Here is a 20884-nt window from a genome sequence, read left to right on the forward strand (position 1 = left end):
CGAGGAGGTTGGAATTCCTGGTTTTGTTCCTTCTTTTACGCACAGCTCGGCGCGGGCCGGAGCTCGGGTGGGGAACAACGGGCAAAGTGCTGCAGTTGCGTGGCGTGCAATCTGCGTTAAAACACTCTCCGCACTGCCATGGCTCAATTGAAATATGCTGCAATTGAGTAAATGAGAATGTTTCACAAACGACACCTCCCTCTTCACTCTCCTCGTTTTTAGCCGGCTCTTGAGCCTCTGTCTTGATCCCTCCAAGCTTTCGGTTTTCAACTCAATCATGCCAGCGTTGCCGCCTTGAAAAAAAAATCATCACTTACGAGCCCTCTGATTAATTTTTTTCTCTCTTTTTTCCATTTTTTGTCATGAATTTGTAAGTACCGGTAGGCCCAGAGAGTCGCGACTGCGTCGGAATTACTTTTCCCCATCGCCAAATGAAAGAAATGTGCAAATCAATAATTGCAAAGTTTAACGATCTGCAATTCTCTTTTATTTCCTCAAAAGTAAACTAATTAAAATATTTAATCTTTTTTTAAAAACCAGCTCCAAGACTATCCGTGTTGCATATGCTTAAAATTGAAGGCGATTTGGTGTCTCTCAATCTTACAAAGATTCCCACGGAGCAGCGCTCGCTCGCTGGCTACGGTTACTTGTTTTTACGCAAAGAATACATCGACGTATCTGAAGGAGCTGAGAAGAAGACGCAGAAGAAGAAAGAGTAGTAGTAGAAGAAGAATTAATGAAAATTAGTGATAGAGAAGAGGACCAAAGATCAGAATAATTTTTTTCTTCGTCCTTTCCCTCATCCTCTCTCTCATCAATGCCCTCATCCTCTACCTCTTTTTCTTCCTAGGTTCCCCCTCTATTCTCCTCCTCTCATCCGTCTTCTCCTTCCTCTTCTTCTTTCTCTCCTTGTTCTTCCTCTTCTCCTTCTTTCTCTCCTTGTTCTTCCTCTTCCTCTTCTTTCTCTCCTTGTTCCTCCTCTTCTTCATTTTTCTCTCCTTGCACTTCCTCTTCTTCTTCTTCTTTTTCTCCTTTTCCTTTCTCTCCTTTTTCTTCCTCTTCTTCTTCTTTCTCTCCTTTTCCTTTCTCTCCTTTTTCTTCCTCTTCTTCTTCTTCTTTCTCTCCTTTTCCTTTCTCTCCTTTTTCTTCTTTCTCTCCTTTTTCTTTCTCTCCTTTTTCTTCCTCTTCTTATTTTTCTCTCTCCTTTTTCTTCCTCTTCTTCTTCTTCAAACTCTTTCCATTCTTATTTGTTCTTCTTCTTTTTCTTCCTTTTTTTTCTCTTCTTTGTCTCCTTCGTCTTCGAATTTCTAACGTAAGGTCCATGCTTAATTCCATCTCCTTATGGCGAACCTTCGATCTGCAAGACCCAAGTCCATTAAACTAGGGCTAACGCTATCCGATTATAGTCTGATAGTGTGAAAAGGGTTTTAACGTGAGGGATTTTTCTCGAGCCTGGACTCGCATCGGAAAGTGAGGAGCGTCTCGGACGGCGCGGCGCTTCGGTCGGGCGTCTTCAATCACTTGACCGAGGACTGACGCGAGGGACACTTTTGATTAATCTCGATTTCATCGGAATTAATTCCCGGATGGTAATTGATTGTTGCAGGGAAGCCGAAGCCATCGGTCATCTGGTGGAGGGGTGAGGCCATGGTGGACTCCTCCGACTCGGAGACGGCTTACCCGGACGTGAAGGATAATCAACTCACGATAAGCAGACTCAACAGATCCGACTTGGGGGCTGTCTACACGTGTCAAGCTTCCAATAACAACATTAGTCAACCGCTCTCCGCCTCCGTCTCCATAGAGATGCACTGTAAGTATTTCCTCTTTTTCTCCCCGCCCGCCTCCCGCCTCCCGCCCTCCAACCCTCTCCTTATCGCAACTCCTCACACGTCACCGTCGTCTAGAATGCACTAGACTAACGCTTCCAGTCGAGAACTTCTAAGGGCTGATTATTGAGATTCGCCGCTTGGCGAACATGAAGGCGTAACTACACATTGAGATGAGCCCGAAAAAGTAGTGAGTTGCATGGATGGCAGGGTTCATTGCAGAGTGTAGTTACGTCTTTATGTCAGGAGGGCAACGAATTGATAGAGAAAGTGATAGACAACGGAGACGAAGGGAAATGGAGCGATCCTATCACATTGAGATGAGCCCGGAAAAGCAGTAAGTTGCATGGATGGCAGGGTTCATTGCAGAGTGTAGTTACGCCTTTACGTCAGGAGAGCGACGAATTGATAGACAAAGTGATAGATAACGGAGACGAAGGAAAATGGAGCGATCCTAAGCAATGGACAGATGAGCTGTAAACGACTTCCTCACGACAACTCACGAGAGATCCAATATTTTTAATCTACAATTTACCCCCTTAATCTGAATGAAAACTACCCGTTTCAACCAATAGGATTGCTCCATTATCCCTTTGTCTTCTGTGCCTATCACTTTGTCTATCAACGTCATTGTTTTCTGTGCATATCACTTTGTCTATCAACGTCAATAATCAACCCGCTGTGGCGAGAATATGGATATCTCAGACAAGAAAACTAGACAGTCTTTTGTTTAGCTCCTGGTCATGGTGAATGGTCATGGAGATCTACGGCCGTGATTGAACAAGTAAGAGCTTCTATGGACGCTTCCAGAGCTATCTACTTCATTGAAAAGCTATACATGTCTGAGTTTCTTCCATGTTAATTTCAATTCATATCGATGGTAAAACATCAATTTGTCTCTGAATTGCCCCACGTCTAGCATCATCGCTCCATCCATCACGTTTTCTAATAATATTCCCATCACTGTTGGACGTACAAACTTGGCGTTTCTGACTAATCTCATTAATTTTGCTAATATCTGAGGTTCAACCACCAAAGCACGATTTTTCCATGACTCATTGGACTATTTACAATAATCTCTATGCATTCCCTCCCTTTTGTTCGCCGATTCAGATGCGGTAGCATTCTCCTAACAGGCAAAACAGTTTCATATTTTTAGTTTCAATTCTAAAAGAAAGTTCAGCGGGCAAAACAACGTCACGTTCGAACTACTGCCGATAGCGAGGAAATGTAGCTCTTACGATCGAAGTTTTACAACGGTCGCTTTTTTGTATCGATGGAGCGGGCACACGTCCACGTACGGTATCCCTCGAGGTAAAGATTGAAACAACTTCTAACCCGGAGCAAAAGTATAGTTGGAGGAGTAGAGTTGGAAACAAAAAGAAGAAAAGGGTTTCGAAAAGAGAATCACCGATTTTATTTTGAGATTCTCCTTCCTTTGGCTACATGCGGGAAGCTCAGACTGTGGTGTGGTTGATGGAAGTTTCGTAAAATCACCGTTGCCACCTTTTGAGAGCACGATCGGACTTTCGGACTACAATTTGCAATGAGAAACTAGCTCATCCATAAAATCATACGTTTTTTCCAAAATGAGCCAGAAATAGTCATTACTCAATGGAGTCAAACTTTAATTCAGAATTCCGCAAGCAAAAAGGGGTGATGTCATAAGAATACTCGTAGTTTAGGTATTTGAAAAATGTATGATTCCGGGCATACTTACATCACGGAGAGGAAAAAGGATTTATTGACAAATTCTGTCGGAGAATATGTTTGTACCCAACGCGCCATTTTGACAGTAAAAAGGGGGAAAATGTGAGAAAAAATGAAAAGGATAGAAAAATAGAGTGGGAGTGACTTAGCAGCCGCTTCTTTTGAAATGCAAGTGCTTACTTAAATAGCGGAGACTGAAATTTAAGTGCGATCTCTTTTCTGGTGGTCTAGTTTTTTTTCACTAAAATGCATTGCTTGTAATCCGTACAGGCTCGTCAAAGATGCCTTAAGATGGTTAAAATCTGTATATATTCACCCTTTAACTCGTAAATGCCTACGGGTCCTGCATCCTAAAAAATTATTTAGACGTTGAATTGAAATAAATAAAAATCGAGTGTCACTACGACCGAAGATAGGAGAGACGTAATCAGGCACCGTTTCTTAACTCAAATCCGAGCGATACCTCATAGGCAGTATGGAGCGGAGCAATGTCAGTTCACGCCACGCGCCATGGCGCCTTCAATTTTGCAGATGCGACACGGACATCCATCAAGCACGAATAGTTGTATCTCTGCGCCGTCATCAACGCGCATCCTTTCCCTTGCTCCCATACCATGCTGTGTTAGTTACGTTGATCTTATCTGTAGTGGTGCTTTAAGGGCTAGGTCAGGAACATAGCCAAAGATAGGAGTGACGTAATGGAGCCTCATTTGTTTAATTTCTCTCCCAAATCCGAACGATACCTCATTGGCATAATAGGTATAGCGGTGCAATCGGAGCATTGAGAGTTCACGACTCGCGCTCGCGCCTTCAATTTCGCGCACGCGCAACACGGACATCCATAATGAACGAATAGTTGTATCGCTGCGCCTTCATCAATCTTCCCTTCGAAAGTACAAAACTGCAAATATTTTGACTTCTTCACTCCCTGTCATATTTCCCTTTTAAATTTAAAAAATGCCAAATGCCATTCCCTGAAAATTGGCGAAACAAACTAATTGTAAGCATATTTTGTGAGGGGAACATTTCCATAAAGATTTTCGCGTTGAAGTTTGTTCTCTTAAAAAAAGTAAACAGTCGAAACGGTTATTTGAAAATGTGATTCAAATGTGAATTCTCCCGCCGACTGTAAACCATTTATAAATCTTGACATAATATCGTAAGTAATGCAATTTTCGCAATGCTGTCGCAACCTTAAAATGTAAAACAGGATTTTACCTGACCGATTTTAAAAGCACTTTTAAAAAATTCAATGCGACGAACTTCCCAATGCTTGACCGTATTCGGTGTTTTTAGTGGGTACAACGTTTAGTCGCGAGAGACCGACAGCGTAAACACTCGTAAAACTTCAAGCCGTGTTTTTAGCTTCCCGTCAACAATCTGGAGCGTCGCCTAAGAATCCTTGTCAGAAAGCAGAAACAAGATTTACATAAATGCAAATTTAATTTAAATTCGGTCCCACCAGTAAACCAGGTCGTGTTAACATTATCCGATCAATACAACAATGAAGCTGTCATGTCACCCATCTTTCCGTCCCCGATTCGACAATAAAACATTTCCGTGAATACTAAATAACAAGAGGACCCCCGGAAATAATTTACAATTTTCACTTGGCTCTTATTTGTGGTTGCTGCACGGTATCTTCGGGAAAAACTCAAGTTGTACCTCTCTTGAGGGATCTCTTAATTGGAAGAGAGGGACAGATGAGAAAGAGGAGGGATGGATTTGAATCACTCGTGCATCAGGCCTTGTCTCCACGAGATGTTTCATGGGATTTGTCCCTGGGAAAAATCCCACGTACGAAGTTGGGAAAAATATTGAGTTCCCAGTACCAAGTATGGTACTTGTGCCCCTAGGACCCACTGAGAGGAGAAGAAGAAGTGAAAACGAATTCTGCGATATTTTATTTATTATTCCATTATTAATGTTTGTTTGGTTAAAATAATGTATCTAATTGTCAATTGAGTGCAATTATTATTTTAATCCCGGTTAAATACTCGACTTTAACTAATTTATCTTCTCGCGCAAACTAGTCGCAGGACTGTATGAGCCCCGACTCGTGGAGACGGTAACTGGGAAAGATCCCAGAAGTTTCATTCCTGCGATTCGAACTTGGGACAAATCCTATGGAAACGTCCCGTGGAGACAAGGCCTTAAGTTTGTTACAGAGCTACTTGGGGGTGCTGAGAATGGATCATGCTATCGAAATGGTGTTAAAGTGCATGTCGCAAAATGTACATACTTACATCGTAATGAACCACGTTTAGCAGAAAGAAACCACGCCACACCAGCTATTGCCAAATTTAATCGGGCAATTTCATTTTTTACAGGAGAGCATTGTGCGGATTCCTTTGAAAATTTCAAAAAATTTGCCTTCTACTATGCAGAAAATTCACTGAAATTTGCAAAAAAAAAAAAATCCGCACAACCGTTTTAATGTAAAAAATCAAATTGTCCAGTTAAATTTTGCAATAGCTGATGTGGCTTGGTTCCTTTCTGCTTAACGCGGTCCAATTGGAACAGTTTGTTGGAACTCGAATTTATTCGTCGCCTTCTTCACTTACTTCATTCAAATTTCCATTGAAGAAGAAGAAGAAAACTCACTAAATCGCGCCGAGTGCATGAAGCCTCATCCACAATGAAAGTCAGTGAATTTTCACGGGTGAAAGGAAAAATTGTTCAACTTAGTCGCCACCTTTTTTGCAGAGCAGGGAGCTTGACCAACCGACCGCTAAAAACTCATCGAACAATGAGGTTAATCTAATATTTTTATAAATATGTGCGCTTATCTTTTACGACGAATTTTGTGTGACAGTTTATGGAGGCGGAGCGTGGTTTATATGTACCCCAGCATGAGCAGTGAGCCATAAACAGCGCAATGGCAAACTGTTTTATTGAAAATTCAAAAGCTTACATTATTAAAAAGATGGAAAATCATGAAGCGCTTTCGGGCGCATTTAATGATAATTAAATTCTGATGTCAGTGCAGTTTTTATGATTCCGCACTCTCTTTTCTCTCCTTTTTTTAATACTTTGTGAGCTACCCCGCACACTGTGAAACAACTCGCCGTTGTGCATATTACACCCTGAATCTGATTTATTAAACTACCGGTAACCGGCTAGGTAAACGAGCCAGAAATTATTTTTATTTGAAAATATTTGTCCTCGAATGTATATCGAAAGTAGGTTCTTAAGAGTATTCGTTTTAATATTCTCTAGTTATAATTCACTTTGATGCAAAATGCAATCGAAATAACCATATAATTTGTCAAGGGATAGTAGACAATTACTGCTGAAAGGGGCATGTCTCCTGATCAATTTTCAAGAGCAGACGTCTCGGTCAGTTATTACCTATGGAATCGTCAACTAATTACAGAGTTCAAGTTATTTATGGTTTGAATCATTTTTTGAAGACGAAGGAACCGAGCGATCCTCTCTAAAAACTTCTCGTCAAATTTTATAGGTTCATTTTAAAATAGGGTGTACATTCATTGTGGAGCTTGAAGAACAAGGTGCATAAATGCAGTGTTTGGGAAAATGAGATATTAATGATTTGAAGTAAAACTAGTCTAAATGAGTCTAAATAGACTGTGAAAACTTCGCTCTCAAATTCCAATTTTTAAGCATCAAAAAGTCAGTTTGAACTTTCTTTCCGCCATGAAGATCCACGTAATTTCGAAACTTCAAATGCGTATTTCTCAAGATAGCAAAAACTGCACTTATGCGCCTTGTCCTCCAAGGTCCTCCATTGTTAAAACGCTCAGAGCATTTTGCCAACAACGATGGTGAACTCGCGTTTCCTACCGACATTCCTCCTCTTAACCGACGATTAAACCTATCAAATTCCAATCTCCTCTCTTTCACCTTTTTTTTACGCCAGCGGCGAGCCAAGATTTTACTCTCAAAAACCCGATTTTCATTACGTTCGGTTTTGCTTTTTTCCGGGCGGGGAAAACTCGTCGCTGTTCGGAGAACGGAAGTGGACACCGGACACGATACACATCCCGTCGATTCGATCGGTTCGTTGCACCTCCGTACATTCGTCGTCGCTCTGGCGTAACCACACCGGTGCGTTTTGAGTTGAGCCCTGTTGCGTGTATTGCTCGACGCTGTGCAGGGCTCGTGTGGGGATGGAGTACCGGGCTTACGTCATGAATTATGGTGCTCGCGTAACCCGAGGCAATGCGCCTCCTCCCCGACGTCTTTGATCCCGTGCCAAATATCAACGTTCGCGCGGAGAGTAAACTTCGTTCGGACTCGAATCTTCGATGAACGAGGTACCTCTTACTCGTTTGGCACCTCCTCGCACTCTTGCAGCCGTGGGTGGTCACATACCGGTCGATATTCAATATATTCGTCAATATAAACCGGAAATGATGTAAAGGTTAGTTTGTCTTGTTTAGCGACAAGCTAAGAAACTGGGAAGAGGTTAGCCTCAAGCAGGTGCGTTTTGCAAAAATTTCCAAATCCTAGAATAAATATGGGAGAAAACTTAACTTGTGATGAGAAAATCAAGTCTCCATTTTTTCAGAATTTTTGCCGTAAAATTGGCAACGAACATCTAAAAAGCGCGGTCTCAATGTATTGAGCAAAATTTGTCTGTAAAAACTTTGGCCCCGTAGACCCCTTATATGGTCCAGTTACACGATCAAATTGAGCCATCAAATTGAAGCTCTGATTGGTGGAAAATGACCTGAGGTGAGGATGCGACCAATGAGAGGCCCAATTGGATGGCTCAATTTGGTCGTGTAACTGGACCTTTAGAGATAGGAAAATCCCTCAAACCATTCTTCAGTGAAGATTCCCACGGACCCTCTTTGTTTGTGGTGACTCTCTGGGTTCCTCCCATCTGCAAAAAGTTCCTATACGTTTGGTTCATGTGAACTTTCGGTGACGTGGTTTTAGTTCATATTGACGAATATGCTCTGAAAAATATGTAATGTTCACTTCGCATTCGGATGTCAAAATTTTGTCTGCAGCTTTTCTGAAAATATAGGTATTTTGAGGCTGCATTATTTTCGTTGGGTCTAAAATAAGCATTTTTTTGGGTTGAACTGTCGCAAAAAGTAAAGATGAGCATAAGCCAGGGACAAAATAACAAATTTTTGCCGCAAATCATATTTTTCCCTCGTGAAAATTATGAAAAAAGTACTTGAGTTATTTTAAAGAGCTTATTGAAAAGAAAGATGAAAGCACCTACCTGCACACAGGGAGCCTGGAATAAACTTAAGTATGATCTTTAATAACCTCATGGGACGGTGGAAGGGGTTTAAAAATAGACGAGGCAAGGGGGTGAGGGTTGACCCTGCCAGGAAGGGTAGCAGGGAGATGGGATTCACGTTCGGACAGAATCTAGGATGTGAGTTGCAACTCAAATGGCGCTCATTAAAGCGGCCCTTTGACCTCTCAGGTATTGCAGGACAATGAAAAATGACGTCTACCACCACAAACTGTGGTTGACTCCTATAAATATTGAGGCAGTTATAAACTGTCTACATTTAATCTCGGCCCATCCCTTTTGCTCCCCCCCCCCCCCCCTTGTAACCGCTTATGCGACCAAAGCCCCAACTTTTCTCTTTCGCTCCCCTCAAACGTGTAAGTCTAATCTCGTGTACCCTCATGAAGTTCCTTCAGTTTGCAACGTTTCATACGTAAAGAAAGAAAATTCCTTGGGGACATATAAACAAAAGCTATTCAACGTTACTAAGATATATTATTTCTGATTCATGTATTAAAATTTTTTTATTTTCTTAAAGAAAACTATGTAATATCTGGATGGTTATTACTGTTGGAATTTTTCATATAAAATTCTTCGTAGAGAAAAGAACAATCATGGACGCTCTACAGAAGTGACGTTCGGTGTTTTTCCACTTAAAAATAAATGATGACAAGAAATCTCCAGTGTGACGAACTGAGATTCGCGTTTTTACAGTTTCACCATTGGAACATATCGCGGATTTCATCACTTAACTTTCCATCTCACTTCCTCCAACTATCGATTCATAATCTGCTCCAGGAGGTGCCGAGTTGAATGACAGAATTTCTTTTTGTCTTTGAACGATGGCTTTTTTTGATCGATCACGGAGGAAAATAAAAACGCACAAGTTGAGCCGGTGAAAAGTTGAATCCGCACAATGGGCAGAAATCCTGAACTTGCTCTTCGATGCAGGACTTTTTCGATTCGCTAGTTTGTAAGCACAGGGTGTTTAAAGAAGAATTGGTCTCACTTAGAAATTTTAAATTTTTATCATAATTTAAAAATTTTAAAAATAATTAATTTAATTGAAAAGAAGTATTGCATGACGAATCAAACCGGGGTGTATTTGGATTTTTCGATGGAAATAACTTAAGTATACCAGGAAGGTATCTACTCTCAAGAAAAATGACCTGGTGCTGAGACCCATTCAAAGTGACAAGACCCTATACCGTTATGGCCTAGGGATCTACACCAGTATAGATTCCGGGCAATATTCATGACACTATCAGCCACACTTCATATGGAACGAATTTAAATGAGAACACTTTCCAGGAATATGACGGCTCAAGAGAATCTAATCCCGCGTTGCGTCTCGAAACAAATTCGAAAAACTAGTAAATATCCAGAAAAATTGTACATTTCGCCCTTCACTATGATTTTTTTATCAACGTGGTAAAAAGTGCGCAGTATTTATCAGTATTCAACCTTAAAGCACAAACGGCGCACACGTGGTTAAAATATTGCATCTGCATCATACTGTAGTGAATGTTGCTTATCCAGCAATTGAAGGGGCTCCTCTTGGCGACACTAATTGAGAGAAGTCGCGTATTTTTGTTTGTATTTCAAATTGCCTCTCTTTCATCTGATCGTTTAAACATGGCTCTAATTGACCAAATAATGTAAGAATATTGCAACCTTATTTTAACAGTTCCGTTAGTTGCAAAATGCGACCTGGGAATATGTATTCAAGAAAGTTGTGTTCGGCCTCATTTATAATGCCGATTGCAAATCGTCTTCAATTGTTAGTTTTTAAGGGCAAAAAATAATAAATACGTAACACTCTTCTGTTAAATCGAGGTATTGTACAATTGAATGTCTCTTTCTCTCTCTCCCCCCTCCCCCTCCCCCTCTCCTCCCCTCTCTCTGCATTATTGACTATAAATACTTTAAACAGGAGAAGTTAAACAGTAGATTTGGTAACTCCAAGAGGATCGCGTTTAGCAGAAAGGAATCAAGCCACATACCGTAGGCAAATTTGACCGGGCAATTTAATTTTTTGCAAGGGAACATTTTTGCGGATTCATTTGAAAATTCTTGAGTTTCTGCTTCGTAGTATGCAAAAAAAATCACAAAAATTCGCACAAAAATCCGCACGTTTTCATGTAAAAAATTCTTCTTCTTCTTTTTCTTCTTCTAACTTCTGACTAGGGCCGTGACCCTGTTTGTCTAGCCTCTAAATTAGTATATAAATATGATAAATAAAATATGATGGCGATGAGAGAGATCAATTAATACTCCGGGGATGAAAGGCAGCTCTGTGTCCATCTCTTAGGCGGTAAAAAATTAAATTGCCCAATTAAATTTGACAATAGCTTTTTTTTTTTTTTTTTTTGTTTAAACGGAAGTGAAAATCTGCTTTCTCCCGCACTGGATTGAGGGGGAACCAGATCCGTGGATCCAGTGCCCCCAGATCCGGCGGGCCCCGGGGGGTTTTCCAGACCCGCTCCCGGGAGACCAGATACCAATCGCGGCCCAGACCGAGTGTAACGTCCCAGGCACCGCTGCCCGGAGACCTCGGCCTGGGAGTGTGAATGGTTATGTGGGTTTGGCCTATGACGGTGGGCCCGCCAAACACTAACAACACTCCCCTTGAGATGCATCCGCACTACGCATCCCTTTTGTCCGAGTTGAATTCCCACCCAACGGTCAACCTGCGGTTATTACCTCGTCAGGCGAGAGGGCCCCCGCAACAATGTCCAGCCGGGCCCCCATCCTCATAGGAGTACCCCGATGCCTCCGGAGTACCTAACCCCGCCAGGAGGGATTTAAACCTCCCAGCAGCTCTAAGGATGGGAATCCGTACCCCTAGGGGTCTTGACAATAGCTAATATCGCTTGGTTCCTTCCTGCTCGACGCGATCCGATTCCTAGTTCAAAACCACGCTTAATGTGGCTGGCGGGTTGTTGATTTTGTGAGCACCGTGTACATGTGTTCGCAAAAGCCCCTATTTGTTGAAAACTTTCGGAGCGATTCCCAAGTTTTTTGACGTGAGTGAGCGGAACCATTACGCAAGGGATCGTGCGGAGCTCTGATCAGTCAACTTGCGCGGTGAGTTTGGACGCAACTTTGCCTCTTTTATATCAATGTCTGGACGTGTCTGGTCATTCATTTTAACAAACATGCAAAAACCGAAAGTTCTCTCCATTCCTCACAGGGGTAGTCCGCCGTTATAAATGGGAACCTCGCTCCCCGTTATTCTAGTCTAAATTTTGTGTTTACATCCACTTTTCCCACCGGGCACCGAGCCTAGGAGTTCAAGTTACAAACGAGTTCCCTTCGTAGTAAAAGTTCTTCCTCTATTAAAGGCTGACAAAGAAGTCATTCAGCGTAGTACATAATGAAAGAAGAGATGAACTACTCATCTTTAAGGCAATGCCTTCTTTGAAAATACAGGGTGATCCAAGGTTAAACGGTCAGACTGCAGGAGCCGAAACACCTCCAAACTCCCTATTTAAATTGAGATTTCAGTTTTTTTTAGATCATGTATGAATTTAGGGCATAAAGTACAGGGGATTACAAATTTTTATGGGATTTGGTTCCCAACCGTTGCCAAAATTCAGGAAAATCTATTCACTTTTCGAAATTTTGGGAATACCGTAGCTTTGATTGGGGGCTGTTTTGGAAAAAAATTTCTACAGCAAAAAAGTCCTATTTTAACCAATAAAACACGCTCCTGCAGTCTGGCCGTTTAACTAAGGATCACCCTGTATATCATTGAGCTCCTCGTAAAGGAAATTCCACGAAGTATATATATAGATAAACATGGAATTATCAATTATTGCAGAGGTCCACTAGACATCTCTTTGTATTATTTCCAGAGAGAAAACGTTGATGAAATCATAAAAAATACGATAGCCAAGTTTTCAAATGTTTTTGTCCTTAAAAAAAATAACTTACCTTTTTGGTTTAACACGTGAGGATTGGCTAACCTAAAACTAATACCTTATACCTAAATAACTTCTGCTAGACTAACTGCCTCAAAAGTGTTTTCCATGTGACAAGAAAAAAAAAATCATAAATTTGATCTGACTTTTCAGAAAATCCCTGTCGAAATTCAGGAATTCAGTCTTTTTTTGTAGTGTGCTCCATATAATTTTGCTCAGCAACCACATTCACTGTTTGTTTTTCCCCCTATTTAATTAGTTATTTCATCAATTTTCGTTTTTATTCAACTTCTTCTCGCACCACATTTTCCCAGCATCTTAATTTAAATCATCACGGTTGAAAAAATGCCTTTGGCTTCCAAAATACAAATGAAATATTCCATTTAAGAGGAACGCAAAAGGAACCTAAACTAAAAGCAAGAATTCCCTCCGAGAAGCGTTTGAAAAGTAGACTCAGAATAAACAAACCAAAAGAGCTGCAAAAACAACTCATCAAGGTTGGAGAAGTAGAATTCAAATCGAGCTTGTTTACGGTATACGTGCAGTTTTTTGCAGCTGCATTTTGATCCATTCAAAGAACTGCAGCTTGAATTTTTGTTTCAACAGCGTCAACCACTGACTTATAACCGAGTTTGTCAAATTATTCATGAAAAAGCGTTACATTTACGTTTCCTCGCCGATCTCTCGCCACTATTTTTCAACAGCGCTACTATCGCTATTCCGTCTATGTTCTCGTTCCCAAGCTTTTGTTCTTTTTATCATTTGTGTGGAATTTCTCTGCCTCGGATCTCTATTTTAGAGTATGAACATCAATGGAAGCCTCGCCTCTTACTTTAGAGAATATCATTACTCTGATGTAGCCGTTAGTCTAGTGAAGTTGCGATTTTTTACACGTTTTAAAAGGGAGTGGCTACTCAAAATGTTCCAAATTATCTTCTGCGATTCCTTTTTTAAAAATCCTATTTTCTTCGTCCTCCTTGAAAAATGGTTCATTTCGGTGCAGAAGTATGAGTATGGTCATTAACAAGAGACTCTCTGTGGTATCATGTACCAGAATCCTGGTAGAATTTACCAAAATCATAAAAGTGCTTCTATGTTTCTAGTCATTGCGCGCACTTTTGCTCGAAGTGTAGCCATCATGAATACAGTTTTGAAGAAGTAAGATATTGGACGCAGCTTCTCTGCTTTTTGCTAGAGTTCTGTCCAAAAATGTGTGCTTTTTTCATTTTAAACAGAAAATTTGGACACATTTTCTGCACGTATCAAATTTTACCGAAGAAACCTAAGTAGCACAGTGCAACGAAAAAACTGAAATAAAATTGCAAATTTTTTTTACCAAAAATTGCAATATTTTCTTATCATTTTGTCAATGAATGCCGATTTTAAACCATCAACAAAATGAGCTCCATGTGTCCAAAAGATGGCAGTATACAATCCATTCAAAAATTGCAACTTGTTTCAATTTTATTGAAATAAATTTCAAAAAGAAGTGCTCCTTCGATCAGTAGATAGGCAACATACACAACACTCCGATGAAATAACACTAATTTCATCGTGTAATTGCAATTTATTGCAATCTGTGGTACTTGGGGAGGTAGACACTAGGGAAAAGGTGTGACGTAAATTACGAATGCTCCCTTAAATATGTTGGAGAAGGTGGCTCGGACGTAAACATTAGGCTTTTATGATAAAGCTTATGGAGAGGAGGAGAAATGTAGCGGCTCTGTTGGAGTCTTTTTGCTACTCTCTGATAAAGTCAATTGAGAGCAGATTCAGGGAAGGAGATAAAGTGAGAAATGGACGTCGCCCGACAACACGAACAGTATCCGAACACTTAATGGGTTACTGGTTGCAGGGTTACTTGGCAACCGACTGTTTTTCCAGTCGCACGAACATGGGTCCGCTCCGCCTTTTCGAAGTTACTCACGGTCGCAAATCTTCATTTCGGCCAAAAGACTTATCTAATGTTAGATCACCATCGAAAGTCTTTACGCTTCTTCTTGCTCCCCATTTATTCCTGTAAATTAAGGCGACAAGACAGAACAAGACCGCCGTGGTACCGCTGGTTAACAATTGTCCTGGTGACAAGGAATACGAAATTTTAGTGCTTCATATGAATCCGAGGCTGGTTAGGAAAAGATGCCGCCGAAAACTACACCTGACGCTACCTTAAACATTCTCTCATTTTTTGATCACTTGGCCACTCTATGACAGTTCTTCGTACCTGGAAGCACTATCAAATTTACAATTTTCTTCTGATGAGCCAACGGAAGCGCATATGAACGATTACGATGGAGGCTTCAGGACACAGACGTTTGGCATAAATGTCTGTCAAAATTGCTACGGTGTAATGTAAAATAAAACAATGCATATTACAATGAAAAATCTTTTTGCTTGCCCTCATCGACGGTTACACGCCCTCGCGTTCATGGGAATCATAAGAGCATGGTTGCATCCCTGGTAAAAATTGGCGATAAGAGCTGCGTTTCAAAATACCATAGGAATACTTATAGCCGGCTAAAGAAGGCTACAGAAAATCATATAGCTGGCTGTGGAATGCCGGGCCGGGCTATACGAAGCTATAAAAATTATGCAGTCGGGCTATAGTTCCTATAGCCGGGCTTTACACTTCATCGCCTGGCTGTTGCTTTTTCGCCATCAATTATAAAAGGCTATAAGAAATTGTACAGAAATTCTTGTGCTTTGGAAATCATTAAGTTTGATACGGAACCACTTAAATATTTACAAAACACACGTTATATTTTCCTTTAATACATATTTTTTTTCATCAATTAAAACGAGAATAATCTATACAGAATGTGCAAACATTTCAAAATCATGAGTTGAATAACGCTGACTCCGCCAGATTAAATATTAGAGCCTAACACAAAGCGGAGCGGCGACGCACTGGCGCCTACAAACCTAACAGGGATACTTCACGCATTGCGCAACGCGTGAAGTATCCCTGTTAGGTTTGTAGGCGCCAATGCGCGTTTTGCGCTGGCTGCCCGCCTGCCGCACCGCAGCGTACCACGGCGCTTGAAGCAACTATTTCACACCAGAGGTACTGCACAGTATCATACGAAACTGAAGGCGCTTCAATATAATAAGAATGGCAGGCATCCATCAAAAGTACGGAGCTTTCCTCGCAAAATAAATCAAGATACTACGGCCCAAAAAGAGAGCAGTGGTCCAAAAACTCGCTAAGTCCTAGCATCCATAATTAGTGACGTTTAGCATACACTTTATCGCCTGGCTGTGAGTTGCTTAGTCGCCATCGGCTATAAAAGACTATGAGAAATTGTGTAGCCGGCTATAGAAGCTATTGAAAATCTTACAGCCGGCCGTAGGTCTATGGTATTTTGGAACACATATTCTACTGCCAATTTTAACCAGGGATTGCAATCGCTTTCTGTCCGTAATCGCTATTTGCTGTGATTTCATCAATATTCGTCAGAAAAATGCTCTCAATTCATAAAATTTCCTGCGATGAAATGATTTCTAAATAACAAGAAACGGTGATCTCGTGGCTTTATTTTACTCTTAATCGTGAATTTAGTTGAAATTCAATTCTTCTAGAGTTGCTAATAATGGTGCTGTTATGTTTTGTTTTTTTACAGTCAAACCTCTATCAGCCAGTATCCTCAGCAGTCGGCAGCCATTATCAGTCGATCGCAAGTACGAAATAGTTTGTCAATCAGTGGAATCGAGGCCGCCAGCCAAAATTTCGTGGTGGAAGGGAAATAAGCGGCTGGACACGAGCGTTGAAGAGGTATTTACCATGATCAAAAATACTCTAAACTTGTAACTTTTAATTGATGTTATCCACTGACAAAACTTGTTTAAAAAGTTATAAATATCTAATATTCTGACCACGTATAAGCCTTTGAGACGCCAAGGCGTCTTTTTAAGGGTGTGGGTTCTTCTTGAGGTCCTACCCACAATAAAAGTGGAGCATAATAACCTCGTCAATGATACATCACAATACCTTATGGAACAATGTCTATAATTTCACTCTGATATCAATCTGACTTCACTCTGACATCATTCTAACCATTCAGATGTCACCACGATGACACTGTGATGGCAGAGTGTTCAGCGGATATCACTAGCGGATGCCATTATGACATCAGAATGATGTCACAATGTCCCACTTTTACCAGAATAGACATGGGGCACAAATTTATTTTTCCCAGAGAGTTTGGGTGGATTGATTTTACCTACAGACCACGGAGTCCTTGACCGTATCCCGTTTTATCACCGTAGATGCCTAGCGGAATATTTTACGGACGGTCCATTGGCTCAATTTTCAGAGAGCGATGCTGAAGGAAAACTATTTTAAGCGAGGCATAGTAACTCCAGTTAGAGGAATCGATAAATTTAATGACAGGAGAAGAAGAAAGAAAAATAAGAAAGTAACACGTGGACACTTTATACATCCTACGGAGAGAAGAAAGGATACGCGTGGTGAGGCGCCCGTAAAAAATATGAAATTCGGGAGTATCCGCGCCGGACGACGCAACGCACGGTGGATCGAGTCAATGGGAAAAGTCGATCAAAATTTGGAAACTTTAAACGCTTTTAACTCCGTTTATACAAAACTTTTAGGTTATAAAAGTGGTTTCATTGGTTTCCTCGTGAAATTTTCATCCACAAGCACCCCTTAAAATTTAAAATGTGACGAGATAAACATCGTAATATGCAGTTTTAGTCAAAAATTTCATATCCGACCTCTCCCATTGACTCGTTCCATTGTGCGTCGGAAAGGATCTTGGATACAGGTTTTTTTTTGTGCGATTGAATCTGAGGCGAAGGTCCATCAACGATTACGACGCTCAAATCGTCGTTCCTCTGTCGCAAGGGCGTATCTCAATTTCGACATGAGCCCTTAAAAGCATGGAGTTATATGGACAACAGGGTTCACGTGGAAATCGAGATACGCCCTTACGTCAGAGAAGCGACGAAATTTTACTCCCCGTTGCGTGAAGTCGGGATAGCAACAGCTGTCTCGCGCAGATATTATCGCTTCCGAGCGTGTCGCAGTCACCCTCGTCGTCCCCGCGCCCGACAAGTTGCCTCAAAAATTCCGTTCCGTTCCCTTCACAAAAAGTGTCAGGCTCCGATATCGGCGTTTAATAGCTCCCGGAGATGTACCCATTGTGACCCCGCCGGGGAATTTCTCCGGTGCTCTCGGGCAAAAATTTTTATATTTGGACGTATCTCTGCCGAACGGAACTATGTGCATTAATACATGAGCCCTGAGACCCATAAGAATACATGCATGACAGGGCTCACGTCATAATGCACATAGTTCCGTTTGGCAGAGATACGTCCATTTATACCCTTCGAGCGCGGTCGCATTTTACAGGGTGGCGAGCGAAGCATTCGACCAAGCTTTTATTCCGTCAAGCGTTGCCTCGGAAAATATTTATCGGGAGGAATACATTTTTCCACTCATATCAAGTTTCTAATATTCATGAGTCCGGAGATTTTGTCTGAGTTTTCCGGAGATAGTCCGACGACAGATCCCTCCTGAAAATGACGAATAGAAATATGTGAATAATACTCTACGGATATCTCCTGAATATCTGCTGGTTTTAGTTATGAATCTCTACTGCAGTGTTGGTCTGACTCGAAAATTTTTGGGGGTGCCGATACGTTTTTGGGGCCCCTCTTCTGGAGTGAGGGACTCCCTCACTAACCTAAAGTGTTCCTTTATGTGGGTTTTACAAGTTTTGGAGGCCCCTTGAGGAGTCCTACCGGGGCCCTCTGAGCTACTTGTCAGGATTTCTGGGGTGCTGAAGCATCCCATTGGCGGATCTAGCAAATTGGCAACATTGCCTTCTCTCCATTTAAACCTATGGAAATGTATCGATTCGTGGAGGGGCCAGGTGCTCAGACAAGAATCGATCATTTAGCATAGATTTAAATGGAGGAAATCCGGTGTTGCCAAATTGCTGGATCCGCCTCTGAGCATCCTAGCCTAGCCGCGTATCGATGAGTCATGAGTCATCGTCCTCTTTTAATGATTGCAGATATCCCCGGATGGAAATTTTACAACTTCAACGTTGACTTTCACTCCTACATTGAGCGATGATGGAAAATCTCTAACGTGCAGAGCCGAGAATGCCCACGTCCGAGCTGGCTTTGAAGAGGATTCGTGGAAACTTATCATTCACTGTAAGATTTTTCCTCATCAATTGAAAAAAAGACTTAACTATCTCAATTTCAAACCACCAAAATAAAAGTGCCGACATCATACAGCAAAAAGTTCGTGACAATTAGATGCAAAATTAGTCATCAATACTGGTTCGCAGCATCATCTTTTTTAAAGTGTATGGATATCATGAAATATAATCTGTTACTTTCTCGACATTCAATCTCGTAAGAATTAGTCTAATTTACAAGTATCGCGTTATTTTATCGATAAAAATGTGTATTTCTCAAAAATACTGCGCTAGTTTAATATTGTTTTAACATCTATTTAAATGGATTAAACAGTTAATGGTTGATTCACATTTTGGACATGAATACTTATTTAATGTGTCCAGCACTTTTTTCGAATTTGGAAAGCAGTACCACTAATTTGAATTATTATAAGGATTTTCATAAGTAAAAGAAGTTACTGAATGATTCAATAAAAAATAAAGGCACAAAAAAATATCAACAAACACATTCTCCACCACGTAACTCAAGTAACCGGGTTTCTAGCTTCTAATGAAACTTATCAGCTGTCAAAATTTTTGATAATGATGTGTCGATTTTGGTGTTCAGTGAAGTAGAAATCGCCATTTTTAACCATAAACGTGGAAATAATGTATAAGTGCCAAGACTTTAAATACCGTTTCTACGCTTGATGCAGTGCATCTTCGCCAGAGCATTATGAGTTTTGTTATTTTTACAGATGCCCCGATGTTGGACCTAGTACTGGGAGCAAAACTAAATCCAGAGGACATCGAGGAGGGCGATGATGTTTATTTTAAATGTCGTATAAGAGCTAATCCTCCAGCATACAAAGTCACATGGAAACACGATGTGAGTATTTCTAAATATGCACCTCAGAAATATCCGTCTCATACTAAAGTAACTGAGTGGCACAGATAGTCAGACATGCCTGTTGCACCTTGTTGCAAAAATGAGTCACTTCTATGAAACGTACTTTCATCGTAATCAATTAATATAACAGACTTCTTGGTTGACTGAAAAAAATTTCATCCAATGAAAGCATAGAATTACGAGTAAATTAAGGGAAAACATTTTTTTCGAAGTCTTTTTGACTCTGCACAAAAGCTCTTTTGAAAAAAAGATATTGTACTTTTTGAAGTGCTGAAATTTTTCTGAAGAATGAGTTCGGACCATTTGAGTCCTCAATTAATAATAATACCATTATAACACGTAATTACATGCTTTTTAATTTATTATTTTCCACCAGGGTCGAAGTATCATGCATAATCCGAAAAGCGGTATCATCTTGGGAAACGAAGACATGGCGCTGCAAGGAGTCCGCAGGCAACAAGCGGGAAATTACTCTTGCATTGCGAGCAATGTGGAGGGAGACAGTGAGAGCAATATTTATCAACTGAAAATAATGTGTAAGTATATTAAAAGAATTGACCTTCTCCGAATACTGTAGAATTAGCGCACAGCCCGCACATAGTTAAAAATTTCTGTGTTATATGGACGTATTTCTGCCAAACGGAACTATGTGCATTAAGACTTGAGCCCTGTTATGCATATATTCTTATGGGTCTTAGGGCTCATGTCTTAGTGCACATAGTTCCATTTGGTAGAAATACGTCCATATGGTCACTTTGGGTTTCGAGTTACTTCTTTCTCGAAGGTCAGATCAATCAAAAGCACTTGGTTGACCGACCAAATTGTTTGGTAAATTGACCAAAATCGTAGGTTACTCTAAGACATCTGGGGATGAAGAAAGTGTCCCCCTCCGAACTGCTTGGACGTATTTATGCTAAAAAAAATAAAAAAAAACTATGTGCATATGGTTTGCGTGTAACATAGTTCCTTTCAGCATAAATAAGTCCTAATGTACTTTTATCCGGGTTTTGTTTATTCCTTTTTCTTTATTTGCAGTCTTTTCCCCAAGTTAAGTTGTTCTTTTATTATGTGTATTTTGGCTGATTAAGTTGTTTCTCATTCTGTACTTTTATCTCTTTCGATATAACTCAGAGGTCACGACTTGCGAG

At 40.7% G+C, this 20884-nt stretch overlaps 1 protein-coding gene across 2 annotated transcripts in view; it reads left to right on the forward strand.

Moving 5' to 3' along the window:
* side-VI (sidestep VI) overlaps window positions 1–20884 on the forward strand; it is a 597055-nt gene that overhangs the window by 568680 nt on the left and 7491 nt on the right. For both annotated transcript variants that reach the window (XM_072300563.1, XM_019052193.2), the window contains 5 exons: window positions 1607–1813; window positions 16301–16452; window positions 18716–18860; window positions 19585–19715; window positions 20113–20272. In XM_072300563.1, the coding sequence (XP_072156664.1) occupies window positions 1607–1813; window positions 16301–16452; window positions 18716–18860; window positions 19585–19715; window positions 20113–20272 (795 nt within the window). The remainder of the gene's footprint in view (window positions 1–1606; window positions 1814–16300; window positions 16453–18715; window positions 18861–19584; window positions 19716–20112; window positions 20273–20884) is intronic.

This window comes from Bemisia tabaci, chromosome 5 (assembly GCF_918797505.1).
Source record: "Bemisia tabaci chromosome 5, PGI_BMITA_v3".
In the NCBI taxonomy this organism is placed as follows: Eukaryota; Metazoa; Arthropoda; class Insecta; order Hemiptera; family Aleyrodidae; genus Bemisia; species Bemisia tabaci.